The following is a 24,428-nucleotide window of genomic DNA, read 5'->3' as shown; positions in this document are numbered from 1 at the left end:
TAAGTCTAGATCATTTTAGGCTTTCGTATGAAAAAAATGAAAAAAACTCAATGAAAAAATGACATCCATATATTTATTTCCCTTTCTGTCTGTCTGCGGACTTGTAATTTATAATTTATTGAGTCAGGCGTTACTTTGCGGAGGTCCATATCAATGAACTAAAATAATTTCCTTGCTCACCCGCGACCTTTTTTTTAGTTCATTTTCTTGTAATTTATGACAAATAGCACTAAGTACGGCAAATGTTGTGATTTTGAGGCACAAGGTTTTTTGAAGTAGTTACGATAAACACACTCAAGTCAGTGCCGCATAGTCACAATAATAGCACAGTGGTATTTCAGAACAAACCTGCCAATGTAAGTTTAATAAATAATTTGTCCTTATTAACTTTAATTTCGTTAATTGTGACGAGGTCCATGAGTTACAAAATACACTATTTTTCATTGACATAGGCTACTTTTATCCCGAAAAATTGTAAAGTTCCTGCGGGACTTGAATGACTGTTTTGGCCTATTGCAAAATTCGCTTTCTATTATTGAAAGAATTTTTAAAAGCTGCCCGAAGTTGAATTCACTTTATTTTTATCCCGAAAAGTGTTACATTTTCTCGAAGAAAAAGTAGCTAATGTCAATCAGGGATAGTTATCTTTCTAGTGGTGAAAGTTTTTTTAAGTCAGCTCAGTAGTTTCAGCTTACCCCCAATAAATAAAGAAACAAACAAAGTTTTGATAACTTCCTATCCCATGTCAATTTCGACAAATCCTTCCTTAGTCAAATTTAGAGTCTCTAGCTCCAGTAGAGTAGGCTATGCCTTGTCTCTCATTAAGTCATGTGTGTGTATCATCAAAACTGAACGTACATGTAAAATTACGTATCTCTGTCAACCTTTGAGCAGACGACCCTTACTGCAGCATCAGGTGGTGTCTATCATATAAAACGAATTCTCATATAAAGAAATTGAACAATCATGCAAAGTTTCTTGTGTGTGCCATTAACTTTTGAGGAGTTCCTTCCTGCGAAGACGATCCTGGCCGGACTACCTGGATGTCACTGCCAGATTATTGTATTGTCACCAGATTAACATAAGTATGCCAAATCTACAGTCCTTCGGTTTATTGGTTTAGCTTGTGAGTTTTCTGATTCAGTTAGTTTATAAAATCCTCTTTATTCGTTTTTTTCCTTGGCAATTTTGGGAATTCTTGAAACAGTTTTTACCTGTTAGTGTTACCTACCTGCATGCCAAATTTGAGGTCTCTGAAAGCGAATATATAAATGCTATTTTTACCATATCCCGTTGGGATTTCGAAAAATCCCTTTTTAGTGTACAATACGTACCTACCTCTATGACTCTCTAGAAATATGTTCTAAATATCAAGTCTCTAAATCAGCTAGTCGGCTACTATAAAATAGCACGCTTCATTTCTTATTCTTTGGGAATTTCGGTTTTCGGGGTGGGTTTCTAGTTTCCATTCATTTAGTACAGGATCATTTAGTAGGATCTCTCAGACTAATTGGTAATTTAAAACGTCCATATCTACGTTTTTTTAAAAGATACCAAAAAAAAACTTTCACGACTCATCTCATTTTGTCAAACAATAAAGGTATACCTATTTAAACAAATAAAAAATGATTGCATAATATCTATTCTGTTCATAGAGCGGTTTATACTTAGAAACTGTTTCTTATACTGTCTAGTCGAACTTGGCATAGTTTTGATTTACTATTTCTGAATTCCGAGTCGACATAAATACCTTTAGGATTATTTAAATAGTACCAGCTGTTGCTCTGGACTTGTTTTAAATTGTCCCATTAAGAATTTATTGTCCCGGGATTTATTATAGCTTATGTTATTCGCTGATAATGTTAATTAATAGTCATAGCTAATTAGCGTACGTAACTAAACAGTTAGATATTCTAAATACATTCAAACTTAAAAAATACGATAGTTTCTATAATTTAAATCCATACTTACTTAATATTATAAATGCGAAAGTGTGTGTGTTTGTATGTTTGTCCGTCTTTCACGTCGAACAGAGCGACGGATCAACGTGATTTTTGACATAGAGATAGTTTATGGGCCAGTGAGTGACAAAGGCTACTTTTTATCTCGAGGGAACAGCGCGCGATAACCGAATTCCACGCGGGCGAAGCCGTGGGCAAAGCTAGTTGCATTGGATATTATATTATTACCTATAACTAAAGGTAGAAATTAAATTACCTACACTGATGTGTTTTCTCAACACAGCAATAATAAAGCCTCATTCAAATATGCGAAGTTACGAGTAAAATATGTATTTAGGGAATATTACGTAAAACTGCGCAGGGGCCGACACTAACACAAACCGTAAACAAACCGCCATAACAACGTGAGTTCAGTGCCCTTAGTGTAAGTTTTCGGTTACAAAATACGTCTCGATCGCGTTCGCGTTAAAACCTCAATTTATATGGAAACACGAACAGCGCCTCTAGCGGAACGTTTGCGATGTTCGTGTTTTTTGTAACCGAAAACTTACGCTAAGGGTACAGTGTCCTTAGTAGTAGCTAGTAGCTATTATAATACCTAGTAGTGGTCATTCTGACGGCAGAACATCGCAGTAATATTCCCTATTTGACGCAGAACGCCAAATGCTTAATAATAATATAGTAATCAAAACGACTCGCCTATTTCCCAGAAGCGAATCATCGCTGCTATGGATATTGATTGCACCAGTTATGCATTTGTAATAGACATCTATTTTTAATCGACGGTAAAAAGGCAGGTCTTGATTCACCCTTTTATGTCTGTGTTTACTACGGCAGTTGGGAATTAATTTGTTTTTTTTTTAAAGTAGAGGACATTTTGTGGTTATTCTTGTTATTATCAGAGCGAGGACGAAGCGGCTCCGTTGGGCAAAAATACTTACTGTTTCTGGGGCTCCGTACCTCAAAGGAAAAACGGAACTCTTATGACCGAACACTTTGTTGTCTGTTCTCGTTGTCTGTACCTAAATACAAATTGCTAGTGAACCCTTGGTGCGCGAGTTCGATTCGCACTTGGCGGGTTTTTTTGTTGATTCATCATGTCAGCTGAAAGACGTCCACTACTGGACATAGGCCTCCCCCAAGGCTCTCCACTCAGACCGGTCTTGTGCTTTCCGCATACACCGCGATCCCGCGCGATCTTCGATCGATCGATCGATCGCCGTGTGGTGTCGGTCGAGAATTGCACCACCCCATCTCTTCCCGTGGGTGTCTTAAGAGGCGATTAAGGGATAAACCGGAGGATTGGCAGCAGCGTCCTCGCGAACCGCCTGCCAAGCGTGACGACTAATGCATTTTCCCCCCAAAGCTACAAGATAAAAAGTTTAGTTGATTACTTACTGGATTATTGCATTGTCACCGGAGTTTTTAATAGAAACTTTTGAGAGAGCATTGGGACGGTAACGCAGTGGTAATTTGAGTACCTACCGAATGAGACTTCGTTAAAAAAACAGAATAATAGGGACATTCCATATAAACATTGAGGCCTGCATAAGTATTAACACAAACACTACTAGAGAAATATATCGATAGGTAGGTAATTTTTGTACAACTAAGACTAGATAGGTGGTAGATTTTTTTTGACATTCATAAGGGCTTGTTATAGTCTAAATTGAATAACAATATTTTGACTTTGACTGACTTTTGACTAGTTATTAATTCTTCTATACTTTGATGTTGACGTAATAATTTGACAAATCATGATAACTCAGCGTTAATGATAATGAACCTAAGATATTTTCACTATTCCTTCTCCGCTACTCGCCGTGCACCGTAGCTATAATAGGTATAGGTAAATCACTTAAGAAGACGACCTGTTCTATGTACTACCGTAGTACCTAGTAACGTGGTATCCGTAAGTTGACGTTCCATGTTCGAAAAATATGACTTAAGTCCCATATCAATTCATCATATCAGTAATTGAGGATTTAAACTAATTTTTTTTTTATTCAACTGGTTGGCAAACGAGCAAGTGGGTCTCCTGGTAAGAGATCACCACCGCCCACAAACATCTGCAATACCAGGTATTGCAGATGCGTTGCCAACCTAGAGGCCTAAGATGGGATACCTCAAGGATTATATGTCTCAACTGAAGTATTCTTGCTTCAGGTGCCTTTCGACGGGCTGCGTCAGGTGTTCCCCCCCATCCCCGCGTTTGTGCTGGCGTCCATTATCTACGTGCCAGTGCGCCTGCTCCTATCTTATCCACTGATCAAACTGACCGGCGGACTCATCGGTATGTTAATTGTTTAAATACATTAGTAATGTTTTTTTTTTATACTACTGGGAGGCAAACGAGCAAGTGGGTCTCCTGATGGTAAGATGTCACCACCGCCCATAAACATCTGCAACACCAGGGGTATTGCAAACGCGTTGCCAACCTAGTGGCCTAAGATGGGATACCTCACGTGCGAGTAATTTCACCGGCTGTCTTACTCTCCACGCCGAAACACAACAATGCAAGCACTGCTGCTTCACGGCAGGATTAGCGAGCAAGATGGTGGTAGCAATCCGGGCGGACCTTGCACAAGGTCCTACCACCTGCAAAATGTTCTAGGAAGCCGAAATAGATATTGATAATAAAAGTGTTTTTTCGGGTGGCGTGACTACATAGTCAGTTGCTAAAATCTGCCACAGCGGAGCGTGCAAAAATATCTGACAACAGTGGCGTAGCTAGGCGTGGGCGGAGCGGGCCCTCCCCACGGCCTGGCGCTTAAAAGGGCCTTACGAGGCCTCTTTAAATGCGATGCGACCATAAAAAGGGGCCTCGCTGATACGACTTCGCCCACGTCTACATTAGTCCACGCTACGCCACTCTCTGACACGTCCTACGGGCCGTAGAAATAGAGTCGTATCAGACATTTATGCACGCTTAGTTGTGTCAGATATTGGTTCTGACTGTACCAACCTCAAAAGGAAAATGGGGACAACATTTTTACGGTCATTTTGTTTTCATTTGTTTGTCTGTCCGTCAGTAGTATTTTGAAGTAGTAGCGTTTGAATTACAGCCCAAGCCCTCTCATTCTGAGAGGAGGCTTGTGCCCATTAGTGGGATGTATACAAGGTGTTAATGAAATAATTAAAAAAGTAGTTTGCTCAGAATCGAGAGTAGAATCGATTACACTATATTTTAAATTAGATTGTGTTTGTATTTTTAAATCCCTTTTTTATTGTGGCCAGTCTAAAAGTTACGACTGCTACAAGCGCCAATTAATTTTAGCGAGGTTGCATACTATTTCGATAATTTAATACTGGCCATTTTGCTGTCAATGTGTGATTTTCTTTTAAAAACGTCAAAAGCGGAACTGACAAATATACTAATTATGAGTGGAGAGTTAGAAATGAAGTAGAATTACTGACTTAGCAAAACACACGAATATCTTTTAAAATAATGAAGGTATTCAAAAATAAAAGCAATCAACTTACTAAAAATTAAAAAAATATTTTTGGGGTGTCTGAGGTTTTCAATTATTTAATTAACACCTTGTATAGGCTGGGATTATGATGATGTAGCGAGGTTGTGTAGAAACAAACGCAGGCGCCAAATAGTTTTGGCGCTTAGGTAAAAACGCCTTTTCTAAACAAATTTATAAATTTTATATTTGTATCTAGGTACCTTACTGCTGTTCTTCTAATTGATTTCAAGACAGTCGTAAATTTAACGATCTTCATGGTATTTAATTTCCTACCTATCTAATTTCGGATTTATCTCTTCCAGGTTACTTAGTGTACGACATGATCCATTACTACGTACACCACGGCTCTCCACAAGACGGCACGTATCTCTACACAATGAAGCGGTATCACTCCAATCACCACTTCGTCAACCATGACAAAGGTGATTAGAACAAAAGTAATCAACTGTTAGAAAGAAAAGTTCCTAAGCGACATAATATAATGGATTTTATAATTTACTACTATACTATGTATTTATACTTAACTACATGTCGCTTAGGAACATTTGCCTTTTACCTATGACTATTTATTGATAGGTATTTGGTTTTGCTTATTTTGTGTAAACAGTTTCCATTAAGTTTTCGGTTGTTAGTTCGATCTTTATCAAATACTATTAAAGGACTGTTACAAGAGACCACTCAAGAGATACAAAACACAAGATCATTAATACATTTAGTGAAATTACTTTTAATATCTATGCAACTATGACCAATCTCATTAGTTTTCTACATTTATCCGCAGATTCTGTGTGAGACTGAAAATTGATAATATTTTATGTAGTTATTGCTTATTTTATAAAAGCAGCAATACTTTCGATTATTTCCGTACATTATTAAGGCACAGCGACTAAGAACTTTAATTTATAAATATCTTATCTCCATATTCTTTTTGTTTCAGCATTTGGCATCAGCAGCAACATTTGGGACCATGTTTTTAAGACATTCGTAACTGTTAGAAGACTAGGTTTCAGTTTAAGGTGGCAGTGAATGTTGTGTTTTGCCAATACATACGTTATGGTGCTTCTAATTAAGAATCTGCATTTATATTTGTGAACAATTACGGCTGGTAACGTTCGCAATCTTAAATGATATTTTTGTAATTGAAATTTAAAGATAAATCAGTAAAGTAAATGGCGATTGTTGAGTCAAAGTGAAGCTAACACATTATGTTGCCTTTATCGCAATGTATCGCATGTGTGTGTGCCCCTTGTATTGTGCCTCTTTGCAGTTGGACTACTTATGAGGAATAGATTTTATAAAGTGTTAATTTGCGAGTGTTGCCAGGGTTTCCGTATTAGCATTTTAACCCTTTCGCGAGACTAATTTATTGGAAAGGGAGATTACCGCCTTAACTCTTTTGTTATAATGATACAGTGACAGTGTTGATTTACCCGTACAACAACTTCAAGTCAAAACTAGAGTAACTTGTTAATACCGGAATATTACGTAAGGTCTATACTTTTTTTCAAATCATACACAAACATCAAAAATTAAATTATACTTATTTCGCTTTCATTTACAGTAGGAATTATTTGAGCTGTCCCGATCTCGTTAAGAGCCAAGCATTCAAACAAAGCTATTGTATTGTATTGTATTATGTCCTCAAACCCACCGAAAGAAATCTTTAATTTTTTTTTGATATGAGGTTTAAATAATTTAAAAATAATTAAATAAATATCACGGGACAATTCCCAAAGTAAGCTTAGCAAAGCTTGTGTTATGGGTACTAAGCAACGGATAAATATAATTATATAGATAGATACATACTTAAATACATATTAAACACCCAAGACCCGGAAACAAACATTTGTATTTTTCATAAAAATATCTGCCCCGATACGGGAATCCAACCCGGGACCTCAAGCTTTGTAGTCAGGTTCTCTAACCACTAGGCCATCTGGTCGTCTAATTATAGGTAACCACTAAAAACTAAAAAAATCTTGCTTCAATCAAAGGTAACTGCCTAACTGCTCTATCATCAGACCTCAGAAACTACTTTTGATCAAAATAAACCCTATGTACTGAACATCTGTGTCCTTAAAATCTGATTTAGTTTTGTCAATACTGATGAAAGCGACAACGAATTGATTTCGACCTTCAATTTTACTTAACTGTATAGGACTTACGTAATAATAGATATCAAGTATTTAGTAGAAAGATAAAAGATTAGGCCATCTCGCGATAGCGACAAGCTGAATGTTGTTTAAGTATAATATCTACTGATACGATGGATTTTTTAGTGTCTGTGACTATTGATACAAAGTTGAGTCATATTAATTGCTGTACTAAATATGTTATGTGCCTACAGAGGAACAAATTATGACGTTTTAAAATATAACATTGCGTGTTATGGCGGTTACGCTTTAACTCTTCGTGTTTAGTATTTGCGATTTGTTCATTCCATATCGTTACACATGTTAAACCCATGATTTACATGTAAATGTCGTATTTTTGGTCAGACGTTTCGTTTGCAAAGTTTAGATTTGACAATAACATTTGATGTTTTAATGACGAACAAAGATACTTGTATTAAGTGCCATTGTAAAATACTTTATTTTACTCTATAGTAATACCTCGTAATCTCAGACCAAATAAAAAATAAAGATAGAATTCTGCATGCAACGAAGTACCTACAGTAAAATCACGCATGGTCTCGTGCGTTTGTGTACAATTAACTAGTTCGTTTGTTAGGCGATGTTTAGTTGCGCCTATAGGCGTAGTTTTAGTAGTCTCTCTTTGACGTTTCCTGATATTTAATTTTTACCTTGAAACTGGTCTGAGGCTGTAATAAATTTGCTTATTTATAATTTTTGAAAATTGAACAACGATGCACCATTTTAATGAATGAATTTTCAGAAAACGAGTTTGGTACAATATTTTTAAGTGTGAGCAGTTAGCTCGCTACAAGGTAAAGTTATGTCTTGTGTGTGAATGTATGTAGATCTCTCCCACACAAAAATAAAGAAATTAATACAGTTGATAAGCATTAAGGCATTGCATTGATGCATTACTCTTGTATATGCAAAAATCCTAAGCGACAGATGCCTTTTAGGAAAAAAAGATGTTAAGTATCGTGGGTAGATGTGAAATCAGGAAACTTTTTGAAAATTCATTCTTTAACAGTTTTTATAAACTTGCGTATTTTTTAGATTTAAAACAAATGATAGCATTATCAAATCAAGTACACAAATCAGCTTTATATTTTACTGTGTTAAGTTTTTGTTAATTATTGTATACATATATTCCAATGCCCTGCCTGTTAACTTGTTTAGGTAAGTGTAAATGTAAAATGTAAAGTACATATTTTGTGATGTTAAAGATAACCGTTAAATCAATGAGTGAAATATTTTTGTCCTATGTCATTGTTGAAAATGTTTTCAAATTAAGTATAAAGACCAAGTTTTATTATGAATTTGTTTTTTATTGCTCCTATGCAGAATATGTGTGATATGTAGGATAATGAACTGTTATCTGGGTCTTGCCTCTTACCCCAGCTAAGACACCTTATGTTTCGCTACAAGGATGAAAAGCAAATTAGATGTATACTTGTATTCTTTTTTTTGAAGGCCGGCAACAGACCAATGACTCTCCTTGGTTTTGGTACTCGGGCAGTTTGATCATTAGGTACAATCCCCTGACCGCTCATAAAAATAAAAAAGTGATATAGTAACTAAACTGGTTAAACTAATTTCAGTCAAGTAATAATTGCATAATTGCATGTTTAGGATAGCCCGAATGATCGAAGAAGTATAATTGCAGTTTTAAGATAATTTAAATTTAGTCAGAATTTAAATTTTGTGAACATTTAAGTTAACTAAACTGGTTATAATAATAAAATAAATTAAATTTTGGTTATCTTGTCTCTTGTCATAATGCTTTGTATGTACCTAGTTGATAATACTGATGATATGTAATGAATGCAGATAATAACGATGTTATGCAAAGGTGGTGTAAAAAATAAACTAAATAAAACATGTCCTTGCCCAATGCACTATGGCCAGTGACTGCAAGAAACGTGATTTGATTAGATGAACTGCTTGCGATATTCAAACAATAATAAAAGTTTATTTTAACGGTAGACTTCAAAAAACAAAGACAGGTGTACAAAAATACAAATTTTATTATTTAAGAAATACCGGCAGTGATTCATTTTCTTCCTATTTTAAAAAGTGTTCTAATTCTAAAGTCGTTTTGTGATTTAAAAGAATGCGCGCAACCTAATTTAACTTTTTTAATTCGTAAAGGTAAAAGAAAGTGCCTGTAATGTCAAACGTGAAAGTGAAAAACGTTTTTAGTGATTTTAGGAGTGTTTTTATTTGTGTGTGTTTTTGTTTGGTAATAAATGGTGCTGGTGGGTGTTTTGATAATGGTTGGGGTTGCTTGGGGTCGGATTGGCTATCGGAATTATGTCCCGCGCTGGACGTCATTGGATCAGCGGTTACGGATTTATTTAAGACACACTCTATACGTAAGTATGATACAACTTTAAATTTTGATGACCTCTTCATAGTGTTTAGTCGATACTGAGGAGTTTCGGGCATTGCTTTTTCATTTGACATGCTCATGAAATTATTATTTGTGCTGGATACAAGTTGGCTAAAGTAACCTTTTATGCTCTAGTACGTAAAGCAAAATCTTCGTTTAAGACTAAGGCGCCAACAGCTGCAATAGAAGTTTATAAAACATAGTTTTTTTTTGTTTTTCTAAATGGCGTTTTATCTTAGTTTTATATTACTAACTAAATAAATAAAACTAAAAAATTGTAGTAGCTAATAAAGCAGTAAGTTTTACATATATCTAGATCTAGCAGTGCGTAAAACATAAAAGTTTTTATTTAGGTATCTTCTAAGTGAGTGAAAAGCAGATTATATTTATGACTGACCAGAATGATAGGTTGCTAATATGTATACAGGGATGTCGACAGAGACAATTGCAGCTTAAAGAAGTGACTATTTAGTCCACAATTTTTTGCAGGGTTTCGAACCGGTACCTACCAAAAATACCGTTACCTACTACTTTAGTACCGGTGTTTTCGGTATTAGTGCTTGAAACTAGACTAATAGTATCGGTATTAATAGTTAACATACTGATATATACTGTTTTAGTACCGGTATTAATAAATTACCGGTATATACTGCCTTACTACCGGTATTTTTGGTACTAAGTGATTGAAAGTAGAATGAAAGTACCGTTACTAAAGCCTTCTCTTTTTTTTGGTACCGGTTTCCAACCCTGATTTTTGATCATGTAATTTACAATTAGCTAGTGGCTATTAAGTTCCGATTAGCTAGAAAAATACTGTTTCCACACTTTAAAGACAGTACACACAGTGTGCCTTACGCGCACATGTTGCTTAACGTGCAAGTGCGCCTGCGCAGGTCACGGTTGCCAAATCACCTTAAACGCACGTTTTAGTGGTTTAAATAAATGTTAGAAATTGATTGATTGATTATAATGACACGAGACTTATTCTACTTTTCTTTAAGTTTTTTCTAAATGTCGAGCGAGATCACTAGAAGTGGTGAACTTCGACGTCGAATGCAATTTAAACTATAATAGTAGCTATACTTAGTTGGGCGCAATGACCAGGTGTGACTAAGGGCGTCGCGAGCCGATGGCCCAGGAAGGGGCAAGTTGATATGGAGAATGGGAAAAGTATGAATTGTAGGTATTTATTGGAATTGGTGAATTCATTCGAGTTTCGGTTTCGACGTACAGGAATGATCGATCAAGCAAGTCAAGTCAAAGACTTAGGACTGGTTTGGTTGCTTTACATTTGACAACTTTCTTAGAATCTCTTGGGGGCAGCTGCCCCTCCCTGCTCCCCCGGCGACGCCCTTGGGTGTGACTCTTGGCCTATGATACCACCGGACTATGGTCATACCGTGTGATCTTGGGCCCGAACTGACCAGCCATGAACTCAAGATCCGTGCAGAACTTCGTCCCTCTAACAATAGTACATTACTGCAGAGGCCGGGAAATAAAGGCTTGTAGGCCGAGTATGTATAGGTATACGAGGCTGGCATGTTCTTTCACGCCGAGGCTTGTATAGCGCTTTTCTCAAACATGCACTAAAAGAAATAAAAACTCCTAGAAATCAATGTTTTATTCGTAAGACAACTAAAATTGTACCAGACTCAAATTATAACTACCATCTATATAAGTGTTTATTTCATTCTAACATGATTTTTTAAAACGTTAAAATAATCCCCATAAAATCAAATTGCAAAACATGTAGATATAACGGACTGCAACAATAAAAAATCACGTTTCTAAACGAAACTTATGGAATGACAATGGAACTTACTTGCAAAATGGTTAAAACCCAAGTCCAGTCAATCAAAAAAAAAAGACTGATACTTTTCCCGCCTAAACTTTTTTTATTGTGTTTGCTGTTCGGCTTTTAGGGCCATTATACACGAACTGCAGCCCATTTAGTCAGCAACATAAATTATATAAATTAAATTGTAATTTAACGTAAAACGCGTCGGTAATATTTATATATTTAATTTACATATAGAATATTCATAGTCCTGTGAATTTATTCAGTAACTAATACCTAAATGAACCATAGAAATTCAGGTTATTAATTTCAAGTCGTGTATAATCGGCCTTTATCGTGGATATTTGACGTTTTGCATTGAAACAAAAGACTGTTGTCTTGCAGGCCTAGGCCTGTTTTATGGAACACAACATAAACATTACATAGCATGTTTGAGAAAACCTAATTTACGGCCAACGGTACACTGATAAAACCCTTTGAACCGATAATCACGATCTTGCCTACTTATTTTCAAAGACGGCCTCTAAACTCAACCGTTATTTTTGAATTTTTCAACTGCCTACCAGACGAAGAAGGACCAATCACGTCACAGCTGGTAACCGAGTCCCTCCGATGCGGGCGCGAGATCTCCCGAGCGTCGGCGCGCCGGGGCAATGACCTCGTGAGGAGCGGGGTTAGCCTGGAATATTCCACACCCGCCATGCTCCATCTCTTCTCAGGTAAAGCAAAGTGTAAAGCAAATTCTAAGAAGAAAGAGTACATATACAAAGCTTTGAATCAGATGTTACTTTTTAAAGGTCCGTAAAAAACAAAATTAACTTAAAAATTCGGTGATTGCAAATAAGTAGCAAGATTTTGGGCCATGTTTGCAATTGATTAGCATAACAATTGTGCTCTATTATAAGTAACTAGCTGTTTCCCGCGGCTTTGTCTCCCCGTTCCTGTTTTTTTTAATTTTGCTTAGCTACCTACCTGACACCCCTACCTGCTACCCTTGTCCTGACAATAGAGTATTTTTCAAAAAGTTGTGCCGTCTGGAAATTGATAAGAAATCTTTTTGTCAAGAAATTATTAACACTAAGGACGAGATCATAAAACATAAACTGCATAAAACATCCAAAATTTCTTGACGTCAGGAAAACGTCACGAAATCTTGTGAGGAAAAAATCGTAATTTTGTAACTATTTACGAGGGGTGATCCAAATGTAATGATAACTAATATGTAAAACAACTCGAGTGGCCGAAAACTAAATTTATTTCTCAATGTAATCTCCAAGCAATTCTACACACTTAATCCATCTCTTCTCCAGACCACGAATTCAATTTAAAAAAAAATCTTTCTCGCGACTCCAAATATGCCTCTACAGCGGCTATGACCTCGTTGTCATTCAAAAATGTTTTGCCTCTGAGGTTAGACCTCTTGGTTCGCGCTTGTTTCATGGCTTTTCACACGAATGTGGAGAGGCTATAATATTCTGAACATGATCAGTGAAACAAACTTCCTTTCAGGGAAGCTGCCCGCGGACGCAAAGGCTGCTGCAGAAGTGTCCCACGAGATCCTGACAGCGACGAAACTGTTGCAGTTGAAGCTATGCTCTACGTAGGATTTTAATATAATAAGTACCTACAGCTCCTGGAGGTTTAGTCGGCCGCCATATAGCTAAAGTGCTGGTTTGAGTTTAAATACCAAAGGTATCACTAAATTAATCCGAAATATTTCGTTCAGTTCAGTGGTTAAACGCGCCAACATGAACACACTTGCAAAGTATTTTCACTGAAAAATTGCAGTCAAGGCAACTTAATTATGTTGTCTCCTTATCCTGAAACTACTTAATCGATTGGTTAAACGTCACTAGACAAATCGAGTGTACAGTCGAGTTCATAAACTTGTGAGCTAAATTATGATCAAAAATATCTGAACACGACTCTATTGTTAATGGCGTAGAAGCGTGTTCAAATATTTTTGATCAAATTCGAATTCGATGTGTTTCGGACACTTCGCGTAGGTACTAGACGGTCCCGAAAGTCCCGATCACGATCCGACTAGTGGCCGCAACGACCAGATGAACTAAAGAAACCATAATGAACGCACACTTGGCCGCAACGGCCGGCTGGCCGTTTCTTTACTTAAGTAATCTGGTCGTGGTCGTGGCTCTTATGCCTGAGCACAGAATAAGTAATAGTACAGGCCTGAGGTGCCTTAGCTGATCAACAATTATGAAATCATAGCGTTTCATGATAAATATGCCTACGAATTTCACGATCGTCAGTTTGAACATCTGTTGTACTGAAATTTTTGACAATCTCTATTAAAAGTTCTGGATTTTCTTTTCCAAGAGTATTCAGTTACTCTAATAATCCTATTCGCCACAACATAAAATATTTCGGATTCATTTTGTGAACCTGTGTCACTCCAAGCGCCGTCCAAAAATACGTTATTTCAAAGAGACTATTCAAGTATTCAGACAATGGTTTTTTTTTAAATTGATAAAGGAAGCACTCAACCACATGCTCCAATATTTAGGGGCTGTTTCACCATCCATTGATTAGTGTTAACTGACGGTTAAATGTTGATGCCATCTCCGTCTATTCGAACAAAACAAATAGAGACGGCACCACATTTAACCATCAGTTAACACTAATCAATGGAAGGTGAAACAGCCCCTTAGAGTATAAATAGATTTTTTTATGATGAAAATAGCCCGAATGGCTTCGAGAAAAGTATGGTACGGCCGTGCCTTTGTTTTTGTTTTGCTCGACTTGGTGGGGTGTTCCGATTATCCGAGATTCCGGTACTAAGTATGTACCTATCATGGTTTTGTAGAACGTAATATAGAAGATACACTCAGCGGCACAAAATTTGGCCAACTCTACAAACAAAATTACCGATTATACTGCATACATTTGAAGGCCAGATTTTTGCCGTTCAGTTCAGGTTGATGCTTTGAAGTTTGGACGAAACAGTCAATAAGCAAATAACTAATTTTGTTTGTTTGTAGCTCTTAAACGAGTGAATCGATTTGAATGCGGTTTTTTATTTGAAAGCAGGTTTTGTAGCAATGGTTCTGAAATGTTTTATCAAAATCGGTTCTGCCGTTTTTGAATAATTGAACTTTAAGGTGACAATATCGGGGTTTTCCAATTTTTCGTTGGTTGGGTTATTTCTTCTTCAGTGGATGTGACATGGCTCTTAACTTTGTTCTTAGTTTACTTCCAGAAATAGTTAAATGCCCTGCTATACTCAGCGGCACAAAATTTTGCCCACTCTACATACAAAATTCATTATTTCTGCATACATTTGAGGGCCAGATTTTTTGCCTCTCAATATTTTATTATGTGATCATTTCGTACTGCCTTTCTTTCAATAAAGCAAAATTTCACCCGCAGCACCAACGTGACCCCAAACACTTTTATGTCCTTCCTGGAGCACCAAGTCATCCGCATACACGACCCTCGCTACTGCAAGCCTGTCAGCGTGAGCTGCAGCAGCAGCAAGTACCGAAGCATCGACGGCACGTGCAACAACCTCGCGCGGCCCGGCTGGGGGCGGAAGGGGGCACCGTTCACCAGGATCGCCGCACCGCGGTATGCTGATGGTGAGATAGGCTAAGCGTAATTTAAGTTTTTGTTTTCTTTTTAACCTCCGGCACAAAAAGAGGGTCTGTCTGTGGCAACGTAGCTCTCAAACGGATGGACCGATTTTGTTTTTGTGGTGGTTCTTATAGCTATGCTTAAATAGAATCGGTTATTAAGCCATTTTTGAGATATTGAACTTTGCAATGACTATGTCGAGGATTTTTTAAGTTTTCCAAGCTGATTAGGTTATTAACGCGCGTCCACACTGCTGCTTAAAAACGTTAACAAAATACCACGCACCGATACCTCCAAGTACATTTATATTGATGACACTAGTTTCTTGCCCCTACCGAGATTGGGCGACTAACCACTCGCTATACCCGGCCGGTTCACGCCGAGCTCCGTCGCTTCACCCTGGGTACTGTAGTCCCCAACACTATTTGGACGTTGCTTTAGCTTGGGTAGGTAATATAGTGTCCACGACAGGGTGAGTAGTCGGAGCTCACAAAATATATATCTTATTTACTTATTCTTAAGAATAAAACGGCTAGTAAATGTTTCTATCCTTTCCTTGAAAAAGCTACCCTTATTTCGACCGCCAAGAGGCGCGGTGAATCAACGGCATTTTGGCCTCTGTCACGGATGAAGCAACGGTTTATTGAGGTTGGGTACTATAGTACCCGTAGTAAAGCGAGTGGCTAAAGCCACGACTTTAGAGACCCCCCACACTAGCGTCTCTCGAGCGTCGTTTTCGTGACGCGACGCGGACGGTGGCACGAAGATGACGCTCGAGAGACGCTATAGTGTGAGGGGACTCTAAGAATACGGGATTAATTTGGTTAACCGCTGAAAATCCTCTTCCAGGTATATATGCCATGCCGGTGGCCCGTAGTGGCCGTCCTCTGCCGAACCCTCGGGCTCTCTCCACCAGGCTGTTCGCTGACCAGCCCATCGCCAGCTATGCAATGTCCAGCATGAACATGCAATGGGGGCAGTTCATCACCCACGACCTAATGTTCCACGCTATGGAGACCACTGGTAAGACACAAGTGTTGGGTATCTCGGTCCTTTATTTTATTGGTTGTAGGAAAAGATGGAGTTATTCAGGCAGCGATCTTATTTGTTCATCGGTTTATTGGAAGAGGACTCTGTGACATTCACCATATAGGTATATTGTAACCTACGGCGTCGAAGGTGACGCCATCTAACAGCATTCAGCTATAGTTATTTATGCAACTGTATCGTAATAGGGGTCCTTAAAACACGAGTGTGGTTTAATAGGCTGTGGATAATAGGGTCACATGAATGTTCTAAGGCCTAATTACGTACAGTTGCATACAATATTTTATCTACATCCATATATTAAGTCCTCTATCATGTGTTCCGCGAACCATTGAGACCATTGATGACCTGCATTAACTCTAACTAGATAGGTATGTCTGCCCCACGAGCTGCGCCCGCAACGACCTGCTGCTGCTCGTACGCGGGTGCTGTAATGATGTATGAAAACTCATTACGATACAGTTACGATGCAGCCGTGTTCATAATAGAATCCAATGTCGTAATACTGATCATTATATATGGTTTTTGAACGAATAATAGAGGATTTACTATATGGGTGTAGATAAATCGATTTACATCCTCCATTTCGCCATGATCACCTTTTACGTTCGCGTTATCGTACTTACGTATTTTTTGTATTAGTTATAGTTGTAAATTAGTAGTATATAAGTGTAGTGTGATAGTTTCGTGCAAGGACACATAAAAAAATAATATCTACCTATAAACAATATTGTTGTAGTAATATGTGTAGGAAACATGAGTAGTATGTACGTACACAGTCGCCATCACCACTTCGGCGAATTTATAGATAATATTTTTAAATTTAGTATAATAATAATAATAGAGCGGCAAAGAATCTGGTTTCTCTAGACACAGATATTAGACAATTTTAAGTCAACTTTCATACTAACATTATTTGTCGGTAGGTAATTAATTAATCTAAAATAGACATCGACAACCCTAAGCGTCCGCGCCGGAGTAGGCAGTTAAGGGTCGGAGTGTGCTTACTTGTTCTCTTTTACTATGATTATGCTCTATACCGCCATTCTGAACCGTTTGAAAGAAAGAAATGGTGAATTATACGATTGTGATTTAGATTAGAACGTATGTATTTGGTTTATGAGGGGCCTCATTTTAAACAGAATAGCACATAGGATCATCATCATGATCAGCCGGAAGACGTCCACTGTTGAACAAATACCTCCCCCTTAGAACGCCACAATGAACGACAACTGGCCACTTGCATCCACAGATTGCCTACAACTCTCAGTTCACCTAGTCAGAGGCCTGCCAACACATCGTCCTAGCTACGGGTAAAAGTTAGTGCAAAAATAAGGTTTCTTGAGATCATTAAAATTATTAGCACATAAAAAATCTCAACTGCTATCTTAAAGAACTCTCTTGAATAAAACCACAAGAAAGGATCCTCCCCTTTATTCCCATCTTGAAGCCAGATAGATACCTTAGCAGTTACTATCGAAAGGGGAAAAATATTCCCGATTCGAATAAAGCACAATTTTTAATTCGTAGCTAGCTACCAAATCTGGCTTCGAGGTGGGACAATCGATCCCATTAGGTAGCTAGCAACAAAATGGGAAAGCTCAATTCCTCTTTCGAATTTTACTACCATATCTGGCTACGAGTTGGGAAAAATCGGTCCTGTTTGGTAGCTAGCTACCAAATCTGGCAACGAGATGGGAATAAAGGAGGTTTCATTGGATCTCTCCAGATGAGGGTGGTATCCAATGCTGTCTCGGCAACGGCGCGGACATGCTGCCGCCAGAGTTGCAGAATGACAAGTGCATTCCAATCTGCGTGCCTGATGACGACCCCTTCTACCGGTACTACGGCATCCGGTGCCTGACCTTCGTGAGGAGTGTGACCACGCCGAGGGAGGACTGCAGGTTGGGGCATGCGGAGCAGGTAAGGTATTGTCAATATGTATGTGTCAGTCCAAGCCATCTCATTCTGAGAGGAGACCTATGCCCAGCAGTAGGACGCATAGGTATAAACATTTTTAAAAACATGTATAATTAACAATGTTTGTCAATTTGTGTACACACAGCTGCGTCACCAGTTCCTTTTTCTTTGAACTTGGGTGGACTTCCGCGTGTCTAGGTCATTGCTGGATCGCCTTAAATAGGTATTATGCTAGACCCTGATGCTGCCACTTCTTCCTCAGATGAACACGGTCACCAGTTTCTTGGACGGCTCCCATATCTACGGCACGGATCCATCGGCCGCCAAGAAGCTCCGGACCCTGAGTGGTGGTAAACTGAAGGAGGAAACCAGGAAGCATTGCCAGCGAGGCTTTCTGCCCACTGTTGATGTCAAGTCTGATGTGTGCGATTTGAGGAACTCTTCTGAACCATGTTATCTTGCTGGTAAATGTTTTATAAACTACAGTCTTACGTGGGGTGACCTTTGGTGTTAGTACGCTGATGTAACGATGACCAGCAGTGGTGTAGCGGTATAGCACGCGGTACGGAATACCGAGGACCTGGGTTCGATTCCCAAAGCTGGTCTTATTTTTCTGGTTTTTCTGTGCATCTATATTTCAGTTTGTATTTTCAATTTAGGTTTTACGGCATGACCGTAAAAGTAAAAATTTGGAATTGAAATAAAAAATACATAAAGATTCCAAAAAACAATCTTAATTTGATGTCTTAATAACGATATCTCTTGTCCGGGTGAGCGGTTAGTTCCAATGGAATGCCGAAAGTTTCTCGATGAGGGCTACGGTATAGATGTCGCTAGCGTCACTGCTTAAGTGGCTAAATAAGAAACAAACAAGCTATGTGGTGCATAGGGGAAATTCGTGTCTGTACCGTTGTCCAGCAGTGGTGTAGCGGTATAGCACGTGGCACGGAATGCCGAGGACCTGGGTTCGATTCCCAGTGCTGGTCTTATTTTTCTGGTTTTTCTGTGCATCTATATTTCAGTTTGTATTTTCAATTTACTTTTAACCAACTTATTTTTAATTGACAAATAATTAATAATACGAATACTTAATGCAGGGGACATCAGAATAAACCAAACTCCAACTCTGGCAATGACTCACACTATCCTGCTCCGAGAGCATAACCGCATAGCGACCATCCTGGGATCCCTTAACCCCATGTGGAGTGACGAGAAGATCTACCAGGAGGCGCGGAGGATCGTGATTGCCGAGCTGCAGCACATCACTTACCAGGAGTGGCTGCCTTTGAACTTTGGTGAGTACCGCTTGCAGCGCCGGCCCTGGGGTAGAGCATCAGGGGCGGGCACTTTAGGCACCCTTTTCCAGTTCCAAGTGCAAAATAGAATTAGGTGGTGCCTTTTAAGAGGCGCCAAAGCGGTGTAGACAATTTCGCTCTACCTTGATGAAGGGCTAGAAATTAGGCTTTGAATTTTGTACAATGTATGAATGTTGACGTAACCTACCCCTCTGTGCACTTTTGTGTAGTCCCAGCCCCTCTGTGTGCGCTCGTGCCTCACCTCAATAAACGTGTTGGTATTCCAGGCGAGAACTACTTCCGCTACTACCGAATCTCTCCATCGTCGTTGTACAGCCGCGACTACAGCGACGCCGTGCATCCAGGCGTCATCAACAGCTTCGGTCATGCTGCTTTCCGGTACCTGCACTCCATGGTAACCGAGACCATCATGAGCTGCCCGGCCGACTACCAGACCGCTTTTGTTCACAAGTGAGTTTTATGGTGGTACAATCCGTGAGCGCTTAGAAAAACCTTAGGGTTTCGGGGGAAATCGGAAGGATTCGTGTAGTAGAAAATGACAATTGTCTTTTTGACTTAGTACCAATCCATCACGCGAAGAGTGCACTCGTTGGGTTTTATTTGATTTACATAGAGCAGTTAAAACCACCACTTACTTATTTATTTAGTTTGTTATTTTTTGAAAATTGATTTCCACGGGGAGTCAACTTAACAGGGTTTTTCTGTGAATAGCCAATCACGGGAAATTGTTTATAATGTATATAAATATTTTGTAAAGAAGCTGAAAGTTTTAAGAAAAGTGTTGATCGTAAATATGTTAATAAGGTTTAAACCGAGTTATAGAAGCAACGAGGTTTTCGAAAAGAACCTACTTACATTAAAAAAATATTAAGCGAAGCATTGTTAAGGCGGGGTGTTCTCTATTTAAATTAACGATGGATGAATTCGAAAATGCTGATTTTGTTTTATTTGTATCATGACAAAAAGTCATATTGTGTTGAAATTAGAAAAAGATAAAGAAGCGTAATATTATTACAGTAAGGTTTATTTTGTACTGATGGTTATTCTTTACATAAATTTTTCGGTAACTTTGAAAAGTTTTGAAAGTTGATAACAGAGAACCGCATATCACGATCGCGTGTCATCGTCTATACCCGAAGCATGCTTCTAAAATAACGAAGGTTTTTTTTAAGAGCTCACGGAGAGTAGGTATCTACCGTTTACCTTTACTTACTTGCCCGAATTTCACTTGCCATACCAACGTTTGCCATAAAATATATAGAACCGTGCTGTTTTCAGGATTTTTTTAAATGTCATCATATAGAATGCAGTAGGTTAGGTTAGGTTAGTTTAATATCAACTCTGAAGAAATTACTATTTCAGAAATAAATTACTTTATGGCAAATGAAAATTCTAGAAAACGATACATTCGCGGGCATATGAAATTCGGGAAAAACATACAACTTGTAGAGTTCCTTCTCAGGAATGTTCTGATATTGTAAATTATTTGATTAGATGAATATTAAAATAACCTAACAATAAAATTTTCATTTTAAATACAAGCTTTTTTTGCTGACTGTACTTTTTATGATGATGGATGGATGGATGCATGGATGTTTGGATGGATGGATGGATGCATGGATGAATGGATGGATGGATGGATGAGTGGATGGACGGATGAATGTATGGATGGATGGATGGATGGACGAATGGATGAAATATTTCCTCATTTTGTTTGAGAAAAGCACTATACAAACCTCGGCAAGAACAGGGATTGCTGGACTAGTCCATCAATCCCTTACTTCATGGCCTCTGCAGTAATGTACCTACTATTTATTACGTAGGTACCTACATAGAGGCTGTTCCGAATTCAATAGGAAGTTGTTTCAAAATTGATTGATATTGAGAAAATCAAAAATTACGTATCCATTATTTTCTTATAAGCCGATGGACGGACTAACTAGCCTATTATTAAGTTCATTTTTAATTTGGATTAAAAATATCACTTTTTTTCAAGGCTTAGCGACCACTACTTCAACCCAAGCCTTCTCGAGACCTACCCGACTCTTTCGACGACATAGTGCGCGGATCCTTGCACAGCCTGCAGCGGAATCTGACCCTTACATGACTGGACAAATTACCAATTTGCTATTCAAATCCTGCAACCCTTGGGGCTTGGATCTGATTGCCATGGATATTCAGAGGGGGAGGGACCATGGTCTGGCTTCGTACAATGATTATAGGTAAGTCTTGTTTCGTTCGCATACAAAAACAACACCAACACAACTATAAAAAACAAGAATTACAACAAAACATGAACAACTTGTACAACTTAGTGATCTTCAAAAAACGAGCTTACTCTTCTCAACACATGTTATGGTGTCCATGGGCAGCGGTGATTGCTTGTGGTGGAGCCGGTCATGGCCCAGTGGTTTGGCCTTTGAAGCAGAGGATTGTGAGTCAAATTCAGGCTCGCACTTCTGAATTATTGGAATTGTGTGCGAACCATTACATTTGAAATTTACCACGAGCTTGGCACACACACACAAATTGGCTAACAAGTTTTAAGTTCCTGATGTGGGTTCAGAGAGATCTGCGGCCTCAGAAGAGCAAGGAGTTTTAATGATTTGATTGGAGAAATATCTCAAGATGTAAGTCTTCTTAAAATATCTACTACTTAAGTGTCTCGACGTACAATCGCCTGTATTAATAATATCTGCCACAGCGAAGCGTTTGAAAACATCTGATGGCCCTACCGGTCCTAGAAAGAAATAGAGCCGTATCAAATATTTGTGTACCTAGGTACGCTTTGTTGAGTCTGATATTGGTGATGGTGACTGTACCTAACTACATAAAGTTCATTGACTAAGTTCGATTTCGCAAGCCCCATCAGAGCTGACATAGCGACAACCCAGATCAAAATATTAGAGGATATTCGCACTAATATTTAAAAGCACGCCTTTAGCAGGCATGTACGTATGTACTTAAACTCTTTATTGTACAAAAAATAAACAACAATGAACCAACGTTAAAGCTTTATCTTCGCGGATTTAATATAGGCAGTACGTAGGTATGTACATAGAGTTAGTGTGTAAATTGTGTCTGGGTCTGACAGCAAAAATATTAGGAGCAAGAAATCGTACCATTTGATTCCTGACCCACCGTCGAACGTTCTCACAATGCCGGATTCCAAGCTGGTCGGAAAGTTCGTCGGACTCCAAGTTCGTCGGATTTCAAACTCGTCGAATTCCAAGTTCGTAGGACTCCAATTAAGGTTCTGGCGCTTCGCTGGCCACAACCGCGGCACGCTCGCTTCGCTTGCTCGGCTCGCGCGCTGTTGGGTCGCAGTTCTACCTAACACTCCTCGCTTCACTCGTCGTCTTACCTAACGGTGACATGCCTTAAGTTAGGTTGCTTTATAAATTTAATAATTTGATTGCCACCAATCCGACGAGTTTGGAATCCGACCGCTTGGAACCCGACGAGTTTGGAATCCGGCGAAGAAGGAACCAACGCACAGTGAACCACAAATTCAACTGGCTCGTAGTACCTACAAGGGTTAGCTAGCTAGCACATCGATATTTCAAAAATGCTGGGTCCCAAGGGTATTAAGACACCTTGTATACAGGCAACTCATCCATTTTTCAGCGCATCAACGCCCTAGCACAATTCTACGAATGCGTGGACGACATAGACCTCTTCGTGGGAGGTTCTCTCGAAAGCGACGTCCCGGGTTCGATCCTGGGGCACACCTTCCAGTGCATAGTTGCCGAGCAGTTCTACCGGACCAGGGTTGGAGATAGATTCTTCTACGACAACATCGAACAGCCACATTCTTTTACATCAGGTAAACCTGTAGTAATCAATAGCTCTAGACAAAAGACATCATAGCGTTCATTCTTTTTACGGCCTTGCCGAGAGTCGTGGCCCACGTCTCGCCCGGAATGTCGTCAGTGGAAGGCCTGTTAACGCTTCGTCTTCCGGTTCGTGGTCGCCACTCGAAGACTTTTCTCCCCCAATGGTTATCTGTTATTCGAGCAACGTGGCCCGCTCATTGCCACTTCAAATTCACATTGCAAATTCACTTCAGATCACGAAATTCCTAGGCATATCGTGAAATGGCGCCATATCATGAATTGGCTAAGGGACATCCGCCATATCGTTCAAAACTCACTGTTTAACGATTTGCCTAGTGACGTTTAGGAAGATCATTAAATTCCTAGGTATATCATGAAACGCCGCCATTTCATGATTTGGCCAATATAGGCAGATCATGAAATTCCTAGGCATATCATGAAACGCCGCCATATTGGTTCTGGCTCTTCGCCGGCCGCTGCTGCCTGCTGGCGCCATTTCACGATATGCCTAGGAATTTCGTGATCTGGCGGATTTTACGATCGGCCGCCGGCACATATTTTTGGAGCTATGTCGGTGACTAGTTCTTCCGCGACTGCTTGCTTGCTGCCTAGCATGAACTTCGCTCACATCTGTCAGTGCTTCAGGCGCTATATCCTTACTAACATTATAAATGCGAATATAATTATGTTAGAATCACTTCGTCCAAAAATCAGATGGTCTAAAAAGCCACTGTTCTCAACCTGTTTGTGATAGAAACTGAAAAAAAAACATGGGCTTGGTTAGAGTTGAGTCAAAACGCGGAAAGGGACGCACTCAGATCGAATATAATAATATAGACGTTCGGGGAACTTTTCAGACCACTTACCTATATACGAGTACTACTTATTGCTAGACCAGTGCTTATTAGACCGTTGCTACTTAGACCAGCTGCCTTTTAAATGAAATGATACTTACTCGCGCA

General features: G+C 39.0%; 2 protein-coding genes and 1 pseudogene across 5 annotated transcripts in view; all 3 read left to right on the top strand.

Moving 5' to 3' along the window:
* The window catches only part of LOC141434187 (fatty acid 2-hydroxylase-like), a 106,137-nt gene that overhangs the window by 33,372 nt on the left and 48,337 nt on the right, over positions 1–24,428 (top strand). The window lies entirely within an intron of this gene.
* LOC141434200 (fatty acid 2-hydroxylase-like) lies at positions 4,077–8,885 on the top strand (the record flags this gene model as incomplete). The annotated part of the gene is made up of 3 exons (XM_074096561.1): positions 4,077–4,254; positions 5,737–5,856; positions 6,372–8,885. Coding segments are annotated over 3 exons (387 nt in total), but the record flags the coding sequence as incomplete, so codon positions are not given.
* LOC141434183 (salivary peroxidase/catechol oxidase-like) lies at positions 9,330–23,568 on the top strand (annotated as a pseudogene).

The sequence above is a fragment of the Choristoneura fumiferana genome, chromosome 13 (genome assembly GCF_025370935.1).
Source record: "Choristoneura fumiferana chromosome 13, NRCan_CFum_1, whole genome shotgun sequence".
Classification (NCBI taxonomy): Eukaryota; Metazoa; Arthropoda; class Insecta; order Lepidoptera; family Tortricidae; genus Choristoneura; species Choristoneura fumiferana.
Note: the sequence above shows the minus strand (reverse complement) of the source record. Positions and strands in the feature narration are given on the sequence as shown.